This window comes from Sebastes fasciatus, chromosome 7 (assembly GCF_043250625.1).
Source record: "Sebastes fasciatus isolate fSebFas1 chromosome 7, fSebFas1.pri, whole genome shotgun sequence".
Lineage (NCBI taxonomy): Eukaryota > Metazoa > Chordata > Actinopteri > Perciformes > Sebastidae > Sebastes > Sebastes fasciatus.
Window position 1 is genome coordinate 23,998,155 of NC_133801.1, and position 26,441 is coordinate 24,024,595.

Genomic DNA, 26,441 nt, shown 5'->3' on the forward strand with positions numbered 1-26,441 from the left:
GTGCGAGCAAACAACTTTCTCCTCCCCTTTGCATCCTTGTTCTCTCAGGTACCATTCAGTCTAAAGCCTAAATACAAGTGCGTTGCATAAGGCTCTCTTTGGTCATTGGAGGGGTGACGGAGGGGGGGTCAGTGGAGTATTTGGCTCACAGCAGTGTTTTACAAAAGTATGTAGAGGCGAGGACTGTGGGTTTTCGTTGCAATTTTTAAGTTGTATTTTAAATATAGTGGTGGACTCTTTGACAGTATTTTGATAAAAGCACAGAAATGTTCTCCTGTAGAGCAACACAGAGATGAACAAGATAAAATAATAAATGTTCAAGAAAAGAAATTCTAACTGCTACCCCTGACAATTTATTATTGCAAAATGATTTTTACTGTGAAAAAGCCTTTATTATTAGAGTTCAACAGACATACAGACACATCCTATTGTTTCTCCTCTGGAGGAGTTTCCATTCTACAGTTACAAAGAAATTGCACTTGATGGGGTTTTGACGGCTGCTTCTAATATTTTCGGCTTTCACTGTCTTTAGGGAAGAAAAAAAGATTAAATCATTAAATTCAAACTAAATGGATGGATTTAATATTTCTCCGCCACAATTATATTCCTGGCGGTGTCATAAAAGCTTTTAAACTGCCTTTGAACCTTCATGTTGCAATGTAAACATAACTGATCAGATAAATGAACAAATAAACATGAAAATGAGACTAAGAAAAGCTGCAAATCCTCACAAATCACATGCTGGAACTGGGGAAAGTTTGAAATTGTTGTTTAATAAATTACTGTAGCTACTAATCAATTATGAAAATAATTGCCAATTATTTATTGACTAATTGTTTCAGCTCTACAGACCCAAAAGTGGTTCTTAATAATGGCTTTAAAGCTTTAATAAATCTCAACAAATTATTACAGCCATTAATTACAACTCTATTTCAGATGTACATGCACTGTATATTCTTGGGAAAACAAGAATTATATTTTAATTTTTTAATAATTTTTGCCTAATGTGGCGTTGACAACATGAAGCATGTAAAATATATATATATATTTTTAATCACAAAAAACAGCTTTGAATTACTGTATTTTTTTTAAGCTTGATGGGTAATTATTTCAGTATCTCTTTTATTATAGTTGTTGTTATTATGATGATTATTATGATGATGTTGAGTAAATTTAAGTAAAGAAACTGTATATTCTTGGGAAAACAAGAATTATATTAAAAATGTTTAATCATTTTTGCCTAATGTGGTGTTGACAACATGAAGCATGTAAAAAATATATATTTTTTAATCACAAAAAATAGCTTTGAATTACTGTATTTTATTTTAGCTTGATGGGTAATTCTTTCAGTATCTCTTATTGTTGTTATTATGATAATGAGTAAATTTAAGTAAAGAAAACTGTATATTCTTGGCTAAACAAGAATTATATTGTAATCTTTTAATAATTTTTGCCTAATGTAGCTTGATGGGTAATTATTTCAGTATCTCTTTTATTAGTGTTGTTGTTAATATGATTATTATGATGATGATGATTATTATATTATTATTAATATATATACATATATATGTATATATATATATATGTGTGTATATATGTGTGTGTATATATATATGTGTATATATATATATATATATATATATATGTATATACGTATATATATATATATATATATGTATATATATATGTGTATATATATATATATATATATATGTATATACGTATATATATATATATATATAAATATACATATATATATATATGTATATACATATATATATATGTATATACGTATATATATATATATATGTATATACATATATATATATATATATATATGTATGTATATATATGTGTGTATATATGTGTGTGTGTGTATATATATATATGTATATAGGTGTGTATATATATACATATATATACACATATGTATGTATATATGTATATATATATGTGTATATATGTATATATATATAAATAATAAATATGTATATACACATATATATGTATATATATGCATATATATGTATATATATGTATATTTATATATGTGTATATATATATATTTATATATATATATTATTTTTTTATTAATATACTCTTTAGTGTATTTTAAATAGATATATTAATAAACCTAAGGATTATGTGAACTGTATATTTAGCCTTATTATGATTATTGCTGGGGGATTTCCCCGTGACACTGCTCTCCTTTGAGACCCTGCGCACTATTTAACAGGAGGTCCTTTATGTATCCCGCGGAGTAATCCACGTTGTGTGAGCAGGCTCCGCTTGTCAGTCAGACTTTGAACAGTGCACTGGCGCTCATCACCGCTAATCTCCGGCCGATGCTGCTTGTTGTCATCAACGACGCTGCTGCTCACTGACAGCTACCACCGACCAGCTTTAAGAGAGATATAGATTAGGATGAACAGTTGCTGAGATAAAGGCAGGAAGGAAAAAACCCGTAGCGGGAGATATTAAACGTTAGCTAACCGTTTAATACTCGGGAGGGAGTTGCGATGGTCCAGTTAAGGGATATCTTTCTAGCCTTGCTTCTCGTGGGCTGTACAGGTAAGAACATGTCCCATTCAGCATTTTAAACTATTTAAATGTGTATGTTTTGCTGTGTATATCGCCATCCTTTAATAATAGTGGACAGGACGGCAGCACTTCGCCTCCTGGTCCTCCTCCTCCTCCCTCTCTCCCTCTCTCCCTCCGCCCGCAGCCACTCTGTGGAGCTTCTGCAACGGTGCTGCGACTGCTGCTAATTAGCTTACTGGAGGAGCAGGGTGATGTGTTTTTTAAGTAAAAGACAGCTTGCTGCTAATGTGTTAGGGAACCATTTTCCTCTGGAGACCCACCACACACACACACACATATACTCTTTGCGTGACCACCAGCCTGTATGCTGACTTGTACATTAAATAATACATGCTCAGGAAGGACAGGACAGGACAGGGCATTTAAAACGATGTATTAGCATGAATGTGGGCGTTTTTTGTGAATGAAAATGTGAATTTGGCATGGGATGGGGGGGGATTTAATTTTCCTCATTTACTGATCGTGTTGTTGTTTTCCCTCAGCTTGGATGGGACGTGTTTGTTGTTGATGGGGGAGTGATGCTGCTGCTGAGCTCCTTGCATTTGTACACACACACACACACACACACACACACACACACACACACACACAGAGAGAGAGACACACACATACACACAGCCTCCTGGGTTGAATCACGTTCTCTCAGTTAAAGGTACATTGTGCAAAATAAAAAAACCAGCATTTTTGAAGTGCACCTGCTATTGTGCACAGGTGTGATGGCATTAAAGGAAGGAGGGAGGGGGGGGTGGTCACCTGACAATAGATGCTGGCTCGCATAAAGTACATGTGTTTTTTCCAGGGACAATGTGGGTTTATTTGTTCTCACTGATGCACAGCAAGCACAACTTCTACTCTGAATCATCTGTTATGTAATCCGATGCCACGATAAAAGGCTTTGAAATGAGATCCCTCTAAGTTGGTAAAAATGTGTCCGTTATGTAAGTGTAATAATTGAGGGAGTTTTGTCACAAATGATTTTTTTTTTAATAGCCTTTGCACGCCCATTTCTTTTTTGTTGATTAAAATCAGTAATTTGACATGTGAGGCGATTACGGCCGGTGTAGTACTCTCAGCTACACTCAGGCTCAGGGTTTTCGTGGGATAGCCTTTTAATCCTTTATGTACAATCCAATATGTGCAGGGGTGTTCCTCAGGCAGGAGAGGAAAACGCACAGGGAGTGGAGCCCTTGCTGCATTGTAATGGTAATGCCATTCCTCTTGGGTTTATTGGAACATTTTATGTTAGAAATGTCAATTTGTGAAACCCTTATGATGGGATTCAGTCTCCTCTTGTGCCATAATTTAATTTAAGCATATTCTAATGTATTTGACACACTATTTTGTCATGTCTCTACCACCAATTACACTTAAAAAATTATAGGCTACTCGTGGACATCTTGAGAAAACCTGATAATTTAATGGAAGTATTAGATGAGACCTAAAAATGATAGAGAATAACTTGAGAAGCTACAGCCTCTGACAATTTTCTATTCTGTTTGAGAGAGAACATCTTTTTCAATTTTAGCGTAACCTTTAATCTCGTCAGAACATCTGAAGCTGTAATAAATGTGCACCAGAGTTACACGACTGGACGCCCCAAGTGATCTCGTTAATACAGTATTCAATAATTTAGCCATCGATACTGGATGTTTGAGGCCGATATCGATATTTTATTTATTTTTTCATGTTTAAAAATGAATTTGTCAGACTTGGACAAACACTGTAATGGTAGCACTGTTTCTAAATGTCCTTAAAAACATATATTTGGTATTTCTGTACTACAGTTTATTGTCACTTATCTGCAATAACCTAATTTTGGTCGATCAGCCCAGCCGACTTATAGGTTTATGTCTATTGTACAACGTAATTAGGAGAGGGAATTTGGGGTTTGGTTTTGGTTTGAATCCCATATGATAATCTGAAAAGCATTACCTTAAATGTCCAATAGAAAGTTGACGATGTAGTGTTGACCATGATACATTTGTGTTGAATATGGATATAACAGTGATTAGGTTATTCTGACCTTTGATCACTTTCTCACATGCACCATCACTGAAGCTAAAATTAAAACATTTGTTTTGTATTCCTTTTATTGGATCTACTTTTGTAGTGTTTGGCGCTGCACAAATGTCAGAAATAATACTTTTATAAATGTCACTTTGTGGAGTTGAATGCAAATCAAAGAAAAATTTTAATCTTTTAATAGATGATTATACGGCATAGTTGCAGTATTTATGACTGAACTGAGATTTGGGAGGGATTACCCGTCTTTCTCTTCCCTTTCCTCTCTGCCGGCTGCATGCTCAATGGGCCTGTTGAGACCCTTGACATAATTATTAATTGATCCTCTTCAAACTGATAACTGGAATATGGAAGAATTTCAAGACTGCATTTCTGACAGAAAAATGAAATATAGCCTCCAGATATCAAAGTGAGAGAAGTGAAGCAAAACTGAGATGAGAGATGAGCTTTCCAATGTCCTCAACCTGTGGGATATGATGAATGAATTGCAATCTTTATCTCGCCCATATGGCTCTCTCTTCGACAGCGAAATGTGGCTTTCTAGTTTACAGTAGGATTGTTCCATTTAGCCTGTGTTACATCATCAGCCAGATCACATGGGAATGATGACGTACCGCAGCTCCATGCGGCTCCATATTACTAAGCAAGATGGAAGCATGGCTGTGGCAGGGCGACTTACAGAAGCTGCAGACTTCTTTACGTCTGACTTCACTTCGCTTCATGATGATGGAAATCAACTCTGCCAAAGGCAATGGATGCAAGTCCAACTGCTCTAACTTGATAAAGTGATTATTTCAGAACTGTGTGTGCACATCATGTACTGCCAGCAGTGTTAAGAATTTATTTAGGAGGTTCACCAAAATAGATTTTCCACGCTCCAAAATAGGCCTGCCACTATTTCTCTTGATTTCTTCAATTCTTCTTCTGTCAACTTGCAGCAAAACCCCAATGCATTCCATTTACAGTTATATAATATGGAGAAAAGAATCAAATACTCACATTTGAGAAGCTGAAACCAAGTAAATGTTTGGCATTTTTGATTAATAAATGACTGTCAGTCAGTTCATCCTTTCAACACCCCTAGTGGGGCGCAGAGGCATGACAGATAAATGAGTTGGGGGGTGGGGGGGAGTTAATGTGATGTGGAATTAGTGTTTGGCAGAACAGTAAACAAATTGACTGCAGCGATTGTGTTCATTCAGAGAGTCTATAGGTTTACAGAATGGACAGATAGATAGACGATGCTTTGGAGAAGTACAAGACAACGTGCTCAGCTGATGGTAATCAAAAGAAAATATGACGGAGTAGGGCTGCACTGAATAGTTCTAAGCCTCATTCATAACGTTGACATTCAAATTATTATTATTAATAACTTACAGAAACATTACCTCCCACCTTCTCTCCCCCCTCTCTCTCAAACACACACACGGCGATGCAGTGCTCAGTCTGTCTCTGTAATTGCCTCACTCCTCAAAAGTCAAAATCTATTGAAAAAAGATGGATTTAATAATTTCCAAAATTCACAAAATGTTTTTATCTAATGAAGTATTCTGCTTCAGTCCATATTTGTTGGCGTTTAGCCTTTCAAAAACAACATTTTTACTATGATCAAAGACTGTTTACTCTCCCTCAAGCACTACTATTAACGGGGCGGTCTAGCAGCAATCTAACAGCACCATAAATTACATTTATATAACCACATAACCCAAATCATATTTTCCCCATTTGTTTTTTAGGGTGATAACATCATAAAATATGACAACAGACATTCAAAGCCTATTGTGCTCTTGGGGTTCACAGTGAATGCGTTGGGAGTTGAGGAGAGACCAGTGTGTATTGTATGTCTGAAAACTCTGGCAGCTGACAGAATGAGACTAGGGTTGTCCCAAATACCATTTTTTCGGGCTTCGAAGCTTCGGTGAAAAATATTCAAAGGTATTCGAAGCTTCGCGGTGCAGCGCAGCAGGCTGACAAGTCCTTCTGTCTGTCCGATATCTGTTTGGCAATAACTGATATTGATTGTTGAATATGAATAAAACATATTTCATGGGCTATTTGGGGATTTATACATTATTATTGCATACTTATACATAAAAATTAAAAACAAATTAAAAAAACTAAGCATTTGAATAGTTATTTGGAGGTCGAATACCATGACAACAGTTGAAGTTTCGAAGCATTCGGGTCAGCCCTATATGATACCCAAAAAGTCCTCCAAAGGGGGGGCTGACAGAAAAAGTTTGAGAACCACTGCTGCATGATAATGGCTTGGTGCTTCATAATGCAAAACACAATTAAGACTGTGGTTTAAACCATCATGGAGAGCAAGTGTGTTGGTGTGGCAAGCAGTAGTAATTGCTTATGAACCACCAAGCCGCAGGAGCGATCGTGCTGTCATGTGCATTTGCAGACATTGCTTATTCTTAACATGCCTTCAACTTCAAGTGTCAAGCAGTACTCTGCAGCATCCTATTAAAATCAGACGGACGTTTGGAGAAAGGTCCATTTGGGAAATCGAGCCAAAGCAGGTGAAGTGCTGGGTCTAGTGTATCTTTTCACCTCTATTTTCTGTGATTTTAGTTTTGTCTTATCAAATAACTGAACCTGCCAAGAACAGAGTGTCGACTGACATGCCGCTGCTGAGCTTTAGAGGATGTTTATTGAACCGGAATATGTTTCAGAATGGAAAAACACAACTACTAGATTGGGAGGCAATTTCTGGGAAACACCTGTCAGCCATGTGTGGTTCAGTTATTTTATCTAGGCCTAGTCATTTCAACATATGTTATCTTAACCGTGAAACAGTGAAAGTAAGTGAAATACCCATTCCCTATAAATCAGACTGTAGTTTTAAAGCCGCCACATCTCTTGCACATCTTTTTTTTAATCTCATAGATGCTATGGTTTTCATCCAGTATTGGTAAGAAGAAGCAAGAGAGGGAGAGACTGTGGTTTTGTTCCAGCCAGGACTACTTGACTCTACTAATGATGGGGAGTGGATCAGACAGATCCAGGTCTGAGAGAGTTGAGAGGAGCGGCACTGCCTAAGGATGCTAAAAAGATGACATTACACATGCACGTGACCCTGTGAAGCATTGTGGGAGGAACAGAAACATCCCTTCTCGAGGGTTTGCACACAGAAGAGGAGGCGCAGGGTGTGGGGCTTAGTGGTTGTTTTTTTCAGTGATTAGCTTTTGTGGTGGTAGCATCCTTATGTCATTGCTGTGAGGTTTGAGTGATTATAATATTAATCAGGTTTAATCTAAGAGTAAGAAACAGGTTAAACACAGCACTGTGGCCTGGGAGACAAGCTTGTTATGTATCTTGTACAGTACAAGAGTACTGCAAACATGCCTCACATTGCTATTTAGCTCAAGATCTTCTTGATCCTACTAACTTCATACCACAGTATGTCTGCTTCTTTTGAAACTGAAAACATGTCAAGATCTCAGAACTATCAGGAAATTGGAACAGCGTGTCCTTGTCATTCATCAAATTTATAAAAAAAAAAAGAGGCCAGCGCTTTGAGCACAGGATCCCAGTGGACATGTAACCCTAGATTGGCAAACCTTTAGGCATTATATGGCCTCTCTGAAGCATTTACTCTGTGGGACAAAAGGAATTGTGACAGGGTGTTGCAGACTTTGTCAAAGTTTTTGTAAAGTATTAGTTCTGCTAGGTATACTTGTCTGTTTGTTCAGGCTACCACCTCCTCTTGACAATGTTGAAAACAACTTGGAGCCATTTCAAAGTGGCTGTTTTTTTTTTCCGATTCACAGTTGATGTTTGGTGCACTTGGCAAAATGTATCCCCTTTTCTCTCTACGCTATACACTTGCAAATAAAGACGGATTACCCCTTTTGCTTGGGCCACACTAATATATTTTGAAACGCATAACCTTTGCTGCGTTTATGCCTAGCGTCCACACTACTCCGACGTTTTAGAACCCCTAAAATGGAGACATTTGAAAACGCTGCTGATGCCATTTTAGTTTGAAAACTCTGGGGTTGCATTTTAGTCTGGACAGGCAGAAACGGAGACCTTTTATAACGATGATCTTCTTTATTGGGTCTTATCCATCACAACGTATCTTTCCCTGAATCGTCACACCCCTATCACGGGACACTTTTCCACGAGGAAACAAACGATATCAGCCGTGATTACCGTGTGACTGAATGTTTTAGTGCGTGTGTGGCTAAAAACGAGGAAGATCATGAGTATCGAACAAGACCTTTTATTATAGGAAGTACAATACTAGTCGAGACCTTTACACACCAGCAGCGTTTTTTTCGTGCAATTAATTCGCACATCAATATATTTTTTGGAACTGTTGTTTCTGTCTTGAGTACTTTGACGCAGAACGCAAATATTACTCTGTAAAAAAGTGATACTTTTTTTGGAACAAGGTTGATTTCTCTGAGTTTCCGCACTGCGAATAAAGGCGTCAACCAATCATGTAGTGCCAAACGGGTTGCGTTGCGCCTATATTTATGAAACAACAACACGGAGGCTCCGTATTCCGAACCAAGACGGCAAATCGTATTACTCCTTTCAACCTTGACAAATGCAGTGCATACCAGATGCACTCCTTCCATTGTTACCTTTCACAATAAGAGCCCTACACATTTAATAATCGCATTATGTGTCGTTCATTTGTCACATCCCTGGTGTGTAAAGGCCTTAATTAAGCAACCAACCGCAGATTAGATAAAATCTGCTTCCTGTTTACACAAGCATGCACATGCAGAGTGTACCTGAATGGTCATGTGATATGCGTTTTCAGGCGTGTTAGTATGGACGAAGATTATTTCTAAAATGGTGCTAAAACGCTCGTGTGTACGGAGATAAACCAAAAACGTATTAATGTGGATGTAGCCTGAGAGCACCTCCTGGCTCCCTTTCTGCCTTTCCATATGTTATTTGGGTGTGAGAGAAGCAGGGAAAAACACGACTCCTGTGACCCAAACTAAATCATCACAGCCTTGCCCGTGGCCCATGTGGCCCCTGAAAGAGGAAATGAGCTTACGATCATGTCACTATCCATGCTGGAAGGAACAGTGTATCCAATTTTACAAGAGATACAGATGTGTTTTCTCAACGCAAACTCCTGAAAGCAAGCTTTACAGTCTGATTTTAAGGAAATGAGTGCACGTCTCATCTTACCGCAATAAAGCAACACGGCTAGGATTTAGCTCTCAACTTCTTTTATGTGTGAAGGGAAGCAAGGGTGCGTGTGTCTTCTCATGCATCCATGCACATCATGGTGCTTTCATTATTGAAACACTATAGGATGCATCACCATGCACAGAGCAGGGAAAATTCAGATTGCTATGCCCCAGGCTTTCATTTTATGCAGTCACCATAGTGTGTCACCCTCTCCTCCTAACGTTGTACTCCTCTACCGGCTTAGTCATCGCCTGGCAACTTAGAGATACCTCTGTTTCACGCAAAGTCATGACATGCATTAATATTATTATGGGATAAAAAAAAATCCATCATTATAGCAGTGAGGTGACACTCATTCAGTTATTTTTAATCTCTAATTAGATCACACTAAGAAGGCACTATCTCCAGAGGAGCTGTTTCTGTTAGCTGTATCTTACCCATTCAGTGTGCAGGATCCACTTTGAAAGGATGTCAGTGATTCCCACAGACAGGCTATACTTGGGCAGATGTATTCTAACAGTCACTCAAGGATATTTGAACCCATTTAACATTTTTACATGTGAGAAGATTGTCTTATTTAATGCATAGCAGTTAGAAGCAGTGCATTTTGAGTATTTTCTATGAAATCATGAACAGATGACTCACATTCTCCATTCAAAACTGCCAACACTTTATTCAAAGGCTCCTTATTCATAAAAAGGTCCCCTACTCATGAAAAGATGATATATAATAATCACCTTTTTATAAATTTCTTATATCCCACAGGCACCGGGATCAGTTCAGTGTCACATTATTCCAAAGCTGATCATATTTTATGGGTACATGTCACAGGATTTTTAGTGGACTAGAAGGAAAAGAAAAATTCAGAAAGTGATCTCATCGGGGAAGGGAATTAACCTCATTCAAGCATTCACGCAGAGTAATCTAAAATTATGTAACAGATATGTCCTAAGATAGAAAGGATCCTAGGCTACATGGCAACATGGCACCTATTTCTAATGTTGTAGAAGCACTGTGTAGCTCCTGTAAATGCAAGTGCACAGATCATGATTGATTGTTTCCATATATATGACCTTATAACCCAATTGATCATTATTGCTGTAGTTAGCTAGTCACACAGTGAACAATTGAGGTTGTTTTTTTTAATTTATTCCTATAGTTTTCTAAACTACTGTTCACAAGAATAGACATTCATAATAATCAGCTTTTTTTATTTCGATTATTTTCATTCAAATTTGAACATTATACCAGGGTGGGAATTTTGACACAGTGCAATCTGAGATCTTAACATCCACTCTGACCTTTTTTTTTATCTGGACAGCACATGCAGGCCTGTGGTGATTGATCCCAATGAATAATGAATGAGTAATGTTAAGGACGTTACACCATCTCCTACCGACATTTGCCATGCTGCTTGCACTCTGCAGTACGTGGAGAAAATATTGCTGCTGTTAACAGCATTGTAACAGATGGCATTGTGACATTAATATTTTTAAATGTCTTTTTCCCATTTTGACAGACCGAGGTGCAGGTAACTGTTAACTGGAATGTATTTAGCCATGCATTTCCCTCTAATACACATGGAGTCACGACAACCCCAACAGTAGCTTCAGCTGCGTAGCACAGAGAGATTCAGACTAGGGGTGGGCGATATGACCTAAAATGTGACGGTATTATATCACGGTATTAAAAAATGAAAAGGGACGCTCCACTCAAAACATGATTGTACCGCTTTTGTTTTGTACTGGCAATGTAAGGGGACATATCTTAAGAAATAACTCTTTTTTTTTTTAAACAGATGTGTTTATTGGCTCCAAATAAGATTGAAAATGACATATTCACATATTTACTGTTTTATTATTTCAAAGTTTTTTCACCTCTTTTCACCACAGCCAAACGGGGAATTACTTTACATTTAAAAGAATTTTCAGTGATGGTATTGCAAAATCCATGTCGTGGCTGAACATGAAATCGGTATACCACCAACCCCTAATTCAGACTATCTACCACAGACCCCATCTCTTCTCACACAACCACTAAAACCTGTGTGTGGAAGGACTTTTGAGAGGCTGTAAAGGGTAATTTTAAGTTGTTTTCATTGAGGGCACTGAATTGCTAACATTAACAGGCAATATTAGCGAGAGATGATAAGAGCACTTAGCAGAATTCCTGAACCCAACAGACAGAAGGTGTGTAGCTGGAAGATTGTAGGGGATTAGAGTCCATCTCTGAGTCAGAGGTCACTGGAGTACCACGTTTAACTCCTCAGTGGTAGAGGGCTGGCGGTGGATCAGATTTGTTCTGAAATGCTGAAGGCTGTTTGGATATTGTTTGGCTTGCTAGCAGCACCCTTGGACCGGTACACCACCATGTCCCCATTACTGGTGTGTTTCCTGACTACTGTGTAATTGCACTGTTTAGTCCCTCTTAAAACCCTATTTATTCTACAATATTCCAGCCTATTACTGAACCTCAGATTCACTGGTGTGGAACAGTTTGCCAGTTTATAACCCGGTGACAGATTGTGGGGTCATGAGGATTTGCTGTTCCATTGTCTGGAAAGGCGTATGGCAGTGTTTGCTGTGTAGGGGGCCGCTGTTGCAAGTCATTCATTCCCTGTAACCTCGAGCTCTGTTTGCACTCTTGGCACAGAGTTTGACGCTTGCATTATGCAATGTTGGTTTCACTGAACTCAATAGTTTGCCGGTCAGCCCTCACCTTTGGTTAAACGCTTTGGGTATTGACCTAAAGATGAAGATTCTCTCCAGGGTGTCTGTTTCGCTCTGTGTGACGTATGAGGGTGTCTTACAGTAGCTTTGATTGACAGATCTCCCAGACTGTCACACACACTGCGTGGTTAACACACCTCGGTTCCACATTTGCTGCCAAATTTGGCTACAGTTAACTGACAGATATGTGGCAGTGAAGAAACATCCCAAAGGCCCAGCAGTTGTATCTCAGGCTTTTTGTGCATTACAACAAAACACAGTTGGCGTGTTCGCAGGTGGAAAGCTGGGGAGGATTTTCATAATTTTCACTGTACCAGCAACTCCTATTGGTTGGTTGGTGTGCCTGTCCAGTGGAGGAGGAACTGGGAGGGATAGCTTAAACCTTCCACAGATTATCCCCTACCGTTGAAGCACATTGCATGTCTGTCTGCAGCTCTCCACAGGCAAACAGAAGGGTTAGCATTAAATCGTACTCCAGTGCAAAGTAAACTGGGCTTTTCCAAATTTTACTGTGTTTTTTAGATGCTGTGAACAAAAGATTCTTATCACAGTTAAATTGACTTTCTTAAAATGTTTGTTTATTATTTAGACATTGTGAGTTTTATTGCAAGATTTAGGATCTTGAAATTATGTGGTGCTCCCGAATAGCCTGGTGCTGAATATTGTGATGCATAACTTTTAAGATTTGACTGTAACTCAAGTGGACGAGCGGTTTTGCTGTTTTTATCATCAACATTTTAGCTCATTCATATCAATGCAATGTTTTAATATTATTAAATGTGTGATTATGATTATTAATTACACACTGCATGAACTAAACCACTGAATACAGGTAAAAGCTGTTACTGAACTTGTAAAAGCCGAGGTAGAGAGAAATGTTTCACCTCTGAAACAACTGATATGACAAACCCCATACTTAATTGAATAACCTTGAATCTAAGATTGAATAAACTGAACTTACAACAACAAATTATTACAATTCCGTTAGGCCTAGATCAGTCCTTTGGAAAGGCAACGTTGATACTGCCTCTAAATATTGACTACTAAGGTAGTAAAGATAGTGTGCAATGGAGAGAAAGGGCTGTCTGACAATAAGGTAAACCGGCAAAAATATTCTAAACATAGAGTACACTTAAAGTGATACTATTTTTTTTAGGTGAGCCATTCTTTTAGGTGGCTAAAATATGTTTTTCTGCCAGCCCCGATCGTGTGGTCTGCTTCTCCAAACTGGGAGTGTGCCAACCGCCATCTACTGTAGATAATGAACTACGGAGAAGTACCTCATACAACCCCACTACAAAACACCCAAACTATCCCTTTAAAATGAGAAGACTGAAAATGCAACATCCAAACAAACTTTGTATATGAGGTGCCATCTTTTTCAAAGTAAACTTTTCTTTGTGTACGCTGTATGTTTGGCATCTTGTCTGTCTTGGTCTTTTTTACCACGTCTCCCACGCTCCTCCCTGAAGGATCTCCTCTCAGTATGACTCTGTGACTTCCACTGCCTGAAAGCTGTCTTGCTCTCTTTGCCAGCAGAAGCCGGATGTGTCATGACGAACCCCATTGTGCATCTTTTCCATGGATGTCATAGAGTGCAAAGGCAGATGACAGGCCATAAGAAGCAGATCAAACTATTTCCAGTCATAGTGGCCAGGCCATTGTAGAGAGACAGGGTATCTATTCACCCTTAAAATGTCTGAAAATGGTAGCACAACATCTGGAAGAACCACCAATGAGAATCACTGCTATCTGAAAACAATTACCTTCATTGTTCTGGTAGTGTCTTAAATGCTACCAAGCATTCTCTACAGTAAAATCATAGGGAGGTTTTGTGAAAAACAAAACACACATTTTGTAAATCACCACTTGCATTATTTATTAATGGACCATTATTAGAAATACAGTGCATCTGTGGCTGTGCTGCATGTATGCTGCTAGCAAACAGTAATCATCCACTGTATTCTCAATGGCATACTGGTGATTTGTGTATTTACTCCCACTGGAGATTCCTTCACAACAACCACCATTAGTAGGGAAAGGGGATCTGCCTGTGAAGGACTGTCCTCTGCCTTATGATACCACGTGGCTGCTTTCTCTGCCTGAGTGGCTACAGCAACACACAGCTACAACACATTTTGACTGAACGGGGTCAGGATGCTGTTTCACCGGCGGATGTAAAACACCATGCAGGAGCATTAAGGATGTTTGACATCAGGTGTTGCGGCATTGATATTAGTCATCGGTGTTACTGCACCATATTGGAAAATGTGTTTCACACAGTGTTTCTTGTATGTTGATACCGTGGGGGCATCAGATAAATACCCATGTCATGTTTTGTGTGTGGGATTGACTTTGTGTTGTTATGCAATATTTAAAACATGCTCTGATATCCAGAGCATTAATATAGCAGCAAACAATTATTTGCTATGTAAAGATAAAGAGGAGTAATGTTTACCTGAGCAGAGAATGAAGTCGCTCTCCGTCTGTGTGTGTTGTAATCCCAGCTTCTCTGTGCTTTGTTGACATAGCCGGGCTGGTCGCGCATGCTTTTAGTACATGTTAGTGCATGTGAGCGTGTCCCACTGGCTAGCTCACAGGCGCCACTGTGCACTGCTCTCATACGACGATTGCAGCTGATAACGTCGTCGCGGAAGCATAGCACCGACCCTCCGGTTCGCCCCCGGGTTAACACTGTTAGTTCTGTCAGCCTGTTGTTTCCACTGTTAGCGCTGTTAGCACCATTAGCTGGGAGCCGCTGACTCAGCGTCGCCATGTTGAGAGCCATAGAAATGCTCCCAATCTCGCATTTAGCACCGTTAACTATTCAGGATTGTTTATTGTATTCTTGTCTACCAGACTCCTTTGCTCTACATTTGCTTGCATCATTGGTTATCTGGACATATGTCTCTGTACATTCATGGGAATGTGTCTTTCTTACTGTTACTGTCTGTATATGTGGTACCTCCTTCTGGGTTTTTAATTAGGTGAAAAGCAATAATGCAAGGGCTTGTCATGTTAAACATGTTTATTACTATTGGCTTTGTACACACTGTCTCTAATTTGTTGTCTAGGGAAACCACTGACTGTTTGAAATAAATTGCTGTGTTTGGCTGCATGTATGTTCCCCATCTATGTAGACCTAACACCTAAGGGAGTGGAGTGCCCCCAGATCTGGTTGTGCAAACACAGTTAGACTGCAATTTCCGCAGTATCTGTCCAATTCATGACATTGTGATGTGTTGTTTAAAATATGCAACCCTGTTTGCAAGCTAATTGTCTCATATAACATAATTAGAAGATTAGCTTGGAGGAATGCAATGGTGAAATTTTTCTGCAACATGAGACATCATGATCTTTGTCCTGGAGCCAGAGGTTTTGGATATTTATTCACTGATTGGGTGACATGTTTCCCCACAATGCTAGCGGTTAGTTTGCTATTGTGTCAAAGAGATCTTGTTTAAATACCCAGAGGAGAGTTGTTGCTACCCTAAACAAGTGGCAAGAGCATCATGGTGAAATGCACGCTGTGTTTACTTACACTTGATAATTGGGCTCAGGTCTTTTCAAGTGAATCTGTTTACGTGTGTGCACCTTCGATAGACTGTGACTGTGTGTCTCTGTTGTCATCAGTAAACCAATACCTGCAGAGCAGTGCTCGAAATTAAGGATGTCCCGTTGTCCCATTGCTCGTATGTGTTAACGTTGTAATGTCTAAAGCTCAAACAAACTCAGCATGAGAAGTAAAGGAGCTTTGGGATGATGACCAAGAGGACCAGGAAACACTCCTTGGCTCCTCAGCTTTTATTACGTGCGACCAACGACCATTACGCACGGCTCTGAATAGTGAATATACTTTATAGCCCCAGTACCATTATGTAATCACATGCACATGTAAGCCATCATCGTGGTGATATCTCAGTCATCATTGTTAAACACAGTAGGACAATCAATGAGTAATTTATAGCGCTCATATTTAAACAGACTTTGCTAAAGTCTTCACAATTTAGAATAAAATGGAAAGATTATTGATGCTTTAAATATATATGTTAAAAGTGTGTGTATGTAAATTTCTATTGCTGTATATCAGAAACAGGTTTGCATTTTTGCACTGCAGTTTGCAGCGATGCATTTATTGATGATTGAAACATTTAGAAATAAACAAGTAACGGTAACTCCATCAATGCATAGCCTAATCGAAGAATATTAACTGATTGTGGGCAAACGCTGTTGGTGATTTAAATTTTTATTCAACTGTAGGCCTAAATGCAGAGAACAACTAGCAGTACTTCCATGGCAGACCAGAGTGAGTCAATAAAGTGATGCGTGTTAATTCACACAATAATTAGGGGTTAAGTCTGGGATAGATGAAAATAAAATTGGGTACGGTTGTGGGACACTGAGGAAAAAAGTTAATTTTGAGCCCTGCCGCAGAGTATGAATGGTAAGCATGCTGGCTTTCACCGAGTTGTAGTTACACATGAAACCAGAGGGGCAATGACATTATTTGTTTGCAAATACAGTATGACCTTGTGCAGTCTCCTAAAGAAGACTCTACACTTGTTGTATCTGGCATGTGATGGCTTGGTTCAAATATGGATAGTTTTGAAACAGCTGTTTTATTTGCAATGTTGTTAATAGATTACTGCAGAAAAATGTTAATGCCAGGGGCAGTCTGTCATGTCAAGGTCAAACCGTTGTCAGAGTCTCAAGTAGTTCAAGCAGACTGATTCCTAATTTATTTCTTGTGATCTTTTAGGTCTTGGTTTTTGGTAGAAGATCCTGTGTCCCTCAGAGAAATAATAAATTCAAGTGAGGACTAGAACTGTCTGATGTCGCTTGCAAAAAAAGGCCTAATAAAAAAAGGCCTAATAAAATCTAGATGATAAACTAGTTGCCACGGATTCAGTCTGTACTATACCCTAATGTTGTTTTTGGTATCACCTCTTTGTAAATTTGTGTTTCAGTCCCAGATGACACATGCTCGTAAATGAAAACTTTGACTTAATGTATCCCCCCGCGGAGTTCATTCTCCCATTTTTAAATAAAGGATGACTTGAATTTCTAAAAGAAAAAGACTTAAATCGACTTTCTCAGATGACTTGAATTTCTTACCACTGAATTTCCCAGGTTTTTCTGCTCTTGACAAATTTATTCCAGTAGTGCAGCTCACAGGATTTGTAACAGAACATCCAATGAGCTGCAGCTCAAACGTGCAGTGTATACTGCCTTGGCTCTACCCCAGACTGAAATGAATCAATTTTAAGGGAGGTGAATCTGTAGTATTTAGCTGTCTTGACTGGTTGTTATCATCTGAAGGTCAAACAAATGAGGTCCAACAATAATCACCTATAACAAATAATGGCACATGCAATGAGTTTGTGCAAATGGATATTAGGGTTGCACGATTATGACCAAAATGATAATCACAATTCTTTTATCAATATTGAGATCACAATTATTTATAGATCAGGGACAATATCAATTATTTTGCTTTCACTTCCATGTTGTGCTACATTCCAACTGTCCAAATGTAAATGTTTTACTTTATTGTCATCTATAGTGGTTATTTGCATAAAAACACATTTTAAATAATTAGGAAATAAATGATTGTATTTTTATTTAAATACTTGCTTTCATTAAAAGAAATATGGTCATTTATAGTTTTAATTATGTATTTTAAGATGATTATAACTGATTTTAGTCTTAGGAAGTTAAACAGGTCATATTTTTTCATTCTAATATGTATTTCATACTTTACATCTCCTTCAAACAACTGGATTTATTCAAGTTTCTCGCCAAAAACTACATTGTACACGAGTACATTTGAATGCATCATGATAGCGTTATAATTAACATTCACCCAATACTTGTTTTTACTAAGCAGTGCATGAACGCATCATAATGTAACTGAATTGAACTGAATAGCATTTAAAACGTCAATATCGCAGTCGATCAAGCTCATTTAATTGTTGGAAGCCAAAAGCGTGATCGCGATTAATATTCGATTAATTATGCAGCCCTAATGGATATGCATTTACCTTACTCCATGTAAAACCTTATTTTCTGCGGTCAAGGTAAAACCTGAAAATCATTGAAGATAGATATGACCCTCAAATCCATGTGTGTCCGCCGGTAATGAAATTAGTCCAGGCCACTTAGCTGAAACTGTCACGTATTGCGAGTCCTATTACATGTATAACGAGCAGGCATAAAATCAGAAAAAAGGCATTACCCCACTCTAATACATCACAACCTTGTTTTTAAGTGCCTAGATTAATGGCGATAGTCTTCCCTCTCTGTAGATGTCTCCGGAGATTCTAGCCCAGAGGAATAGAGTAGTCAACTCTCAGGAGGTTAGCGCTGTCCCAGTGTCTATTTTTACAGTCCAGTCTCTGATTGGCCAACAAGGTGCGTGTGTGCGTGTGTGCGTGTGTGCGTGTGTGCGTGTGTATGTGTGTGGAGGCTCATGTTGTGTCATAAGGTGCCTCTGTGCCATCTGTCGCCCTCAGTGGAGCCGTTGTGAAGACAGACCACGCCTAGCCAGTCTGTCTCAGAGAATACGAAACACAACCTTGGGCTTGCCTTGCTCTTTTGTACTGACGGCTATATCAGGAACATGAGGAGACTACAGGATCCATCTTCCCCATTAGTGCTTTCAATGAAATCAAAACAAAAGTCCTTTTGTTGTTCTTTCAAGCCGAGGTCTGTTCAGGTACATTGCATCTCAGTGCTTAATATTTCTTGAATATGCATTGGATTTGCATCGAGAGGAACACCTAATATTACATGCGAACAGCAAACATGAACAGATTTGCTTAGCAGGTGTAGTAACAGGTTGTTCATGAGTCATTGCTTGTGTAGTCAGAGTAGGAATTTGTTGTCCCACCGAAAGTGCGAAATGATTGAATCACAACATTTGTGTTACAGATCTGGTCGACTGAAAAATAGCACAAAACAGCATACTTCATAAGGTTGACTGACCATTACTCACCTTAACTGCCCTTCTGCCTAATCCTCCTCAAGCCCTACGTACAGCACATAGGATGGTTTAAACCATAGAAATAGAATAGGAGTAGAACGGACATTCCCATTCAAATCAATGTAGCAGCATGGTCAGAGCGGCAGCCATTTTTATATGTGCCATTGCGACCCTTGTAGCGAACCAACTTTTGTATAAACTAAACTGACTGACGACCAGTCACGGATACAAATGAGCAATGGAGTAGGAACGTTACGAATCATAGGGAGCCAGAGTAAATGAATACAACGATGAATTTAACGATTAAAAGTCCCCATGAAACGGAAGTAAGAGCATCCCTAACTGCTGTTCTGTGACGTATCTCACAGTGAAACTGAATATTTGAGCGGTGTACAGTTACAAGAGGGATTTAAATCAAATCATTCACATTTGATTGGGCTGCTAAAAAGTTGGCGAGCTTAGAGTTTAGCTTGATACGGAGCTAGGAGCTACAGAGCAGAGAACTGTTGGCTTCACACACACACACACACACCTCCCTCACCTGTTAGATCAGGCAGAGGACGAGGAAAAGATGAAAGGGAAACTTTGCCGATTGTCAACAGGCTGTGCAGTAACGTTTCTGCAGCGCGGGCAGCACATGCAGATAAATGGGGGCACCCGCCAGCAAAACCGGGTTGTTTCGCATCATCATCCGGTGGACGTTCACTGTAAGTACTGCCGCGCCGCAGTGACAAGGAGTCGGTTGAAAATAGGTAACGTTTCTCTTGAATGAATGACACCTCAGCCACATTGTTTTGGAAATAAAAAGAGCGTTTTTGCCCACTGATATCCAAAAGCACTTCTCTTCCGGTCTCTCTCCATATTGCTCTGTTAGCTGCTTCGAATAAAGAATGTATATTGATTCAATCCACAAACGATTGGCTAGCTAGTCACCCAAAGTCTCATTTGATTGGATGAATTTTGCCCCCGAGTGCAGGATGAGTCATCAAACGATCAAATCGATATTTTCACTTTGCATCAATGATATTGGATCGTTGATCATTAAATTGATATATCGATCCAGATTGGTCTATTGTTATACCCCGAATATCACTTTACAACAATTGCCATTTTCTATTGTACTAGTCACATGACCACGGAAAACAGTTCAATGTCCGTTCTACTCCTGTTCTTTTTCTACGTTTTAAACCCACCTGGGTTTCCTTTGGTTGCGGTGGTTTCTCTCTCCACAATCTCAAGACCCTAAATTGGAAACTCTAAATGACCCATTGGTATGTGCACCTAACTGTGTTTCTCTGCCGTTTTGTCAACGCATGTTGGGAAAGGCTTAGTATCTCACTGTATTGCAACTTAAAAAAGGTGGAGTTATGACCACATTTAGCCACAGTGTGGTATACTGTACACAACAATACTGGTCACTCTGTGAAGCCGTCTGATACTCACAAATGTACTACAGAAGTGTCAATCTGAAAGGAGCTTTATTTACCCTAAATAGCCTGGCTAGTGTTACGCATCCTCATCTAGCTTGACAGCAGCATCTCTAATTAGTCAGCAACTGGAAACATTTTGGAAGAGCATGTCGTTGCACTGCAAATGGACCGTTGTTATGGCTTAGCACAATTAGATGTGGCACGGATTAATGGGGGAGGGCCTTGAATGACACGTACATGCTACAGGACTACCCAGCATGCCCTTGCCAGAAGGGCAAGAAAAGCATTACTCGGCCATTAAAGAAATCTGACTTTCTTTATTGAAAGTTTCCAAAGAGATAAGAATTTAGAGCATGACCCTGAGCACAAATCTTTAAAGCAATATACTATTAAAGTGATAAATGCAGCATTGCTAATCATAGAATTTTAAATCTGACCATTTTTTTAACATCTCAAAGCTATCCCTCTTATTTCAAGCTATTCATGCAATCAGCTACGTACTCTTAAACCTTTACCTTTATGTGGTTTAGCAGCACTGTTGCCTCACAGTAAACAGTGTAGATTTTTTATCTGCTCCCTGTGTTTGCATGGATTTCCTCTGGGTGCTCTGGTTTCCAACCCCAAAGCCGTGCACATTAGTTATATTAGGATACTCTATTGCCCCTGACCAAGGTGATGGCCTCAGAACTGCAGTTGGTGCCCCCCAGGCACTGCGTTGTGGTTACCCAGCACTCCTAAATAGTTAGGATGGGTCACATTCAGAGGACAAATTCCCCCATGGGGACTTATAAAGTATAACTAATTTTAAATAGGATAAAACAAATGAGCCTCTTAGTAGAGCATAGATGACTCTTGTGACACGATCAAAGGGTTTTATTCTGATATGGTTAGCAGGGGGCCAATTTTCCAGCAGGGAGATGCACTGCACGTACATCGAGATGAATTACACAATGGCAGTTGTCTGGTTAGTTATATAACAAGACATCCTATGCATATAGATGATCTAAGAGGACAAAAAATGATGTAGCAAAAACACACTACAATGTTCAGTCTGTGAGATCAAATTAGTAGGTTGGTTAGTAGGTATTTTTTGCAGGAAGCTGGCCACTTGTACGCAATTAAAATTGAATTATTATTTTGGTGTTGTTACGTGTTTTGAAATTACTGTTGATTAAAATAGTAGGTCAATACACAGCAACTGGGCTAACTCCGGGTCTGAAAAATGAAACCAATGCGGAAGTGCCTTAAACTTTCTAGTAGCCAGCAGGGGGCGACTCTTCTGGTTGCAAAAAGATGTCTGATTGTGAAAATTAGCCTACTTCTCACTTGATCTATTACCTCAGTAAAGATTGTAAACATGAGTTTATGGTCTTTATTGTTAGTTTCAAGTCTTTAATACAGCATGATGTGCATTCAGTAAATGATGGTCCCTTTTATAGTAAAATAGACGATAAAGCAGGGCATGCTTAAGGGCGTGGCTACCTTGTGATTAACAGGTCGCTATCACAACGTTTTCCGGTCTGGGAATTGTGTGTTGTGTTTTCGTCTTGAGAACTAAGATTTAGTATGTCCCAATATATAGTATGTCAATGTAGTATGCCGAAAATACCAGGATGTCCTACTACATACGGTCACATTTTGCAGTATGCAAGCCAGCGTGCTTTTCTGGCTATTCTGACCCACAATCCTCTGGGATATATGAGCAAGAGGGTCAAAGTTCAAGGCACAATAATAGGAGGAAAGAGTATGTCCCAATTGTATGCATAATGCATGCAACTGTATATACTTTGTAAGGGCAGCTACAGTATGTACTTAGTAAAAAAGAAAAAGTATGTGATTTGGAACATAGCCTTAGCATTCGGTTGTACCACCGTCTCATGCCACTTTAGGTTGCAAAAAAACAAGATGGCGACGGCCAAAATTTCAAACACAAGGCTTCAAAGCGGCAGTCCACAAACCAATGGGTGACATCATAATGACTACATCCACTTCTTAAGCCCTGTTTCAACCGCAAGAACTTTAACCCGTAACTAGTAACTTTTTGAGGAACTCATTGCGTTTCGGACGAGAGACCAGGGTCTAAATTAAGTTCCGAGGACACTCTCCGGGGCCTTTTTAACCCTCAAAAAGGCCCTGGTTGGGGGGTAGTACTTTCTGAAAGTACAGGAACTATATAGGATATTATTAGAAAAGCTCAGTGGGTAGAGCGGGTCGTCATTTAACCACAAGGTTGGCGGTTCGATCCCCAGCTCCTACCGACCGCATGTTGAAGTGTCCTTGAGCGAGACATGAAACCCCAAGTTGCTCCCCGGGCGCTTGCAGCACCCCACTGCTCCTAAAATACTTAGGAGGGTTTAAATACATGTCTAATTTGTATATAATTTTGTATTTATCTTCATGAGCATATTGCTATACTAATGGCCACCAATCATCACCATTAGATAAATGTAAAATCTCACATTTGGGGAGTTTCATTGGTTATGCAAAGGAAGTCATTTCTATGGCACTTCTCAGACTGCAGTTACCAGTATTGCTGTTGTTTCATGAACCGTCTGCTTGATGGCACTCTGAGCTGTGACACCAACCTACTCATTTTTAGTGCTGTTTCATGTTCTGCATTAAGCCAAGAACGTTGTGAAAAATTCAGTAGAGATGAGCAGATAGAGGCTTTGATTTCAAACTTGGTCACACAGTTCTACCATAGGTCTTTTCTTTCTGTTTTTATCATGCTGGCTGTTTATATGTGGTTATCTTTAAACTTTGCATTTGGCCAGTAAACCATGCAGTCAAATGGGAAATAACAGTTCAGCGGCCTTTTGTCGGAAGCAGTTTCATGCACAGCCACTGTTTTTGCTTTGATTTGATTGGCTTGCTGTTGGCGAAAGTGTACAGTGGTCAGCGGGGACACAATATGAGGACAGGAAAAGACCAGCTGAGGCTTCATCATCTTGGCTGCTGTGGTGGGTGACCCTTGTTTATTTCCTGGCAAAGGCTAATTTTGCTGGCATTTGACACTTGGCAGGTGTTAATATCAGACTCTGTTAGTATGGAAGGCGGGACATCAGTATGTGATTGACTACTGGTGGGTGATGTCCAAATGCTCAGCTGCAGCCAACTGTTTCCATGCCAGCAAGCGGGGGAGAAGAGGAGATGGCAACATGGTAAACATTGTTCAACATTTCTCTGGCCATAGGATAGATTTTAGCCTCAGCTTTCTCCACCTGCTATCAACACATTCAGAAAATTACCTTTCTCAGCTCTGTAACCTTGACGGAGACACGCTCACGCCAGTTTTTATTTTCATTAGTGCTTTAATCCAATTACAGCGCGGCCTCCTGTAATCTCTAATGGGTCTGCGTCGTCTTCCTCCATTCATAGACGCCTCGAGAAGTGGCTGCGTCATCCCTACACAACATAATGAGTGCTCAAGTGCTGCTCTGCCTCTCTGCCCTGCCCCTGGCTCTGTCTGGCTGTATCTGAAATGGTGCATTCCCTCTTATTGATCCTCTTCCTGGTGGAGTCACGGGCAGGCTTATCCGGCTCGTCCCAGCTTGTCTGCCTTCTGAATGGACACACAGAGAGAGCTGTGTGCATGTGCCAGGCTTCGGGACTCTGCGTAGTCCCAGGCAGCTTGTGGCTGAGTGGTCATTGTGGCTCCCGCCCTCCCTGCCCTCCATGTCCCCCTTTTTTTTTTGCCTCTTTTGTTTGTTACAGGAATTATTAGGGATAGATGAAATTCTGCCCAGTTAGCAGAGCATTAGTGTATTATATTCCGCTAAACCTTAATAGCTTTCTCACAAGTAGCAAGAAGGCGGCTGCTGCCTATGTGGGCTATTTCATGGGAGTGTGTCGTGACTAGCACTAACAGGAAAGCCACTGGAGATACACTGTTATGATTAATCTGGAAGAATGAGGTTTTTTTTGCGACCGTCTGTGGTGATTCATTGTGTTCGCAGAGATGTTACCGTTTCAGTCATTGTTCATGCCACACAGACTCCCTATTCTTGTATGTAGTTGCCACACAGGATTCAAAATTAAAAAAAAAAAACTCTTTGCATTGTGCCCAGTATTCAGCCTCCAAGAGTCTTTCCATCTCACTGATTATGCATGTCTTTTTTAGACATAGTGACAGACTGCTCTCTCTCAGTCCTTGCACAGGTTGTACAGCTCTACTGGAGCCCCGAGCTGGATGAAAATCAAACTGGCATTTTATGCAGTAATTATATTTCTCTTACTGTAGGTGACAAAACATATTTATTCTGCATTGGGGTAGTTTGTGTTCAGAGAATCGTCAGAATTATTTAATAAGCTACAATTAATCTCTTTCCTGGGATTTTCCAGAGGCTTTCTCTACCCATATATTTTAAGTGTGCCTGCCAGTACAATGTCTGCATTTTCTTCTAAATACTGACTCATTACAGGAGCACACAGCATGGCATGATGGGCCACAGACGCTCAGCCCTCCGCCTCCCTGGGCTTTTGTTGTGTGGCGCACAGCTGAGGCAGATGCTGAGGGGCACTCGTACTAAATTGCCTGAATGAGGGCGAATTCTGTTGGCCACTGAAGTGGAGTGCACCGTAGCTCATTGACTCGCAGCTTATCTTCAGCAAAGAGAGGCAGAGGAATGTAGCTCAGAGAGTTTGCACCCATTAGGGAGTTCATTTTAACTTATGTTTTGTCTTCAGTTTGAGTCATGATGTTGCTTAAAAGATGTTATGGCGCCACAGTAGTGTTTCCCATATACAGAAATTATTTGAGAGATTTACCATATGTGTGTTTTGTACTGTATTTATTATTTATTCTTGTCAGTAGTCCTTAGAAAGGCAGTGCCAAGTCTTGGAGAATGGTGCATTCATGTGCAACTGCATAGACTGGAAAAAATATCTTCCCCTGATTTGAATTTAGCTTGAGAATAGAATTTCATTTTGCAACAGACTCAAGTGATGCATATTGAACACACCCAAGATGAGGTACATAACAAACTATATTCTCTTAAACTGTCGATTAAAATGAGTGTCTAGTTTTTCAATGAATAGATGATGTATCTAAATGTAGATTCGCATAAGGACTCATGATTAGAGTAAACCCTCCACAATTTCCCGACAGCAAAAGTGACATATTCAAATTGCTAATTGGCTAATCGTGATTGGCTATGATTTTATGATTGTTCATAGTTAATGGCGATTAAATGCAAATGAATCACACATTTTTTATTATCTGTTCAAAATGTACCTTAAAGGGAGATTTGCCAAGTATTTAATACTCTTATCAACATGGGAGTGGGCAAATATGCTTGCTTTATGCAAATGTATTTATGTCTTTATAATTGAAAATCAATTAATAGCACGAAACAATGACAAATATTGTCCAGAAACTAGGGATGCACCGATACCGATACCAGTATCGGGTCCAATACTGTGCTTGTGCAAAACGGCTCCGATACAATGGCACAGATACCACTTAACAGCAGCGCAACGTTAACCTCTCGTCACCATCTTTTGGGTTCTCAC

General features: G+C 39.5%; 1 protein-coding gene across 10 annotated transcripts in view; it reads left to right on the top strand.

The window, feature by feature from the left end:
- The first annotated feature begins 2,275 nt into the window (after positions 1 to 2,275).
- ncam1b (neural cell adhesion molecule 1b) overlaps positions 2,276 to 26,441 on the top strand; it is a 92,515-nt gene continuing 68,349 nt past the window's right edge. For 5 of the 10 annotated variants that reach the window (XM_074642366.1, XM_074642367.1, XM_074642363.1 and 2 more), the window contains exon 1: positions 2,276 to 2,571. In XM_074642366.1, the coding sequence (XP_074498467.1) occupies positions 2,520 to 2,571 (52 nt within the window). In that variant the 5' untranslated portion in view covers positions 2,276 to 2,519. The remainder of the gene's footprint in view (positions 2,572 to 26,441) is intronic. The other 5 variants (XM_074642368.1, XM_074642369.1, XM_074642373.1 and 2 more) reach the window with 2 other exon arrangements.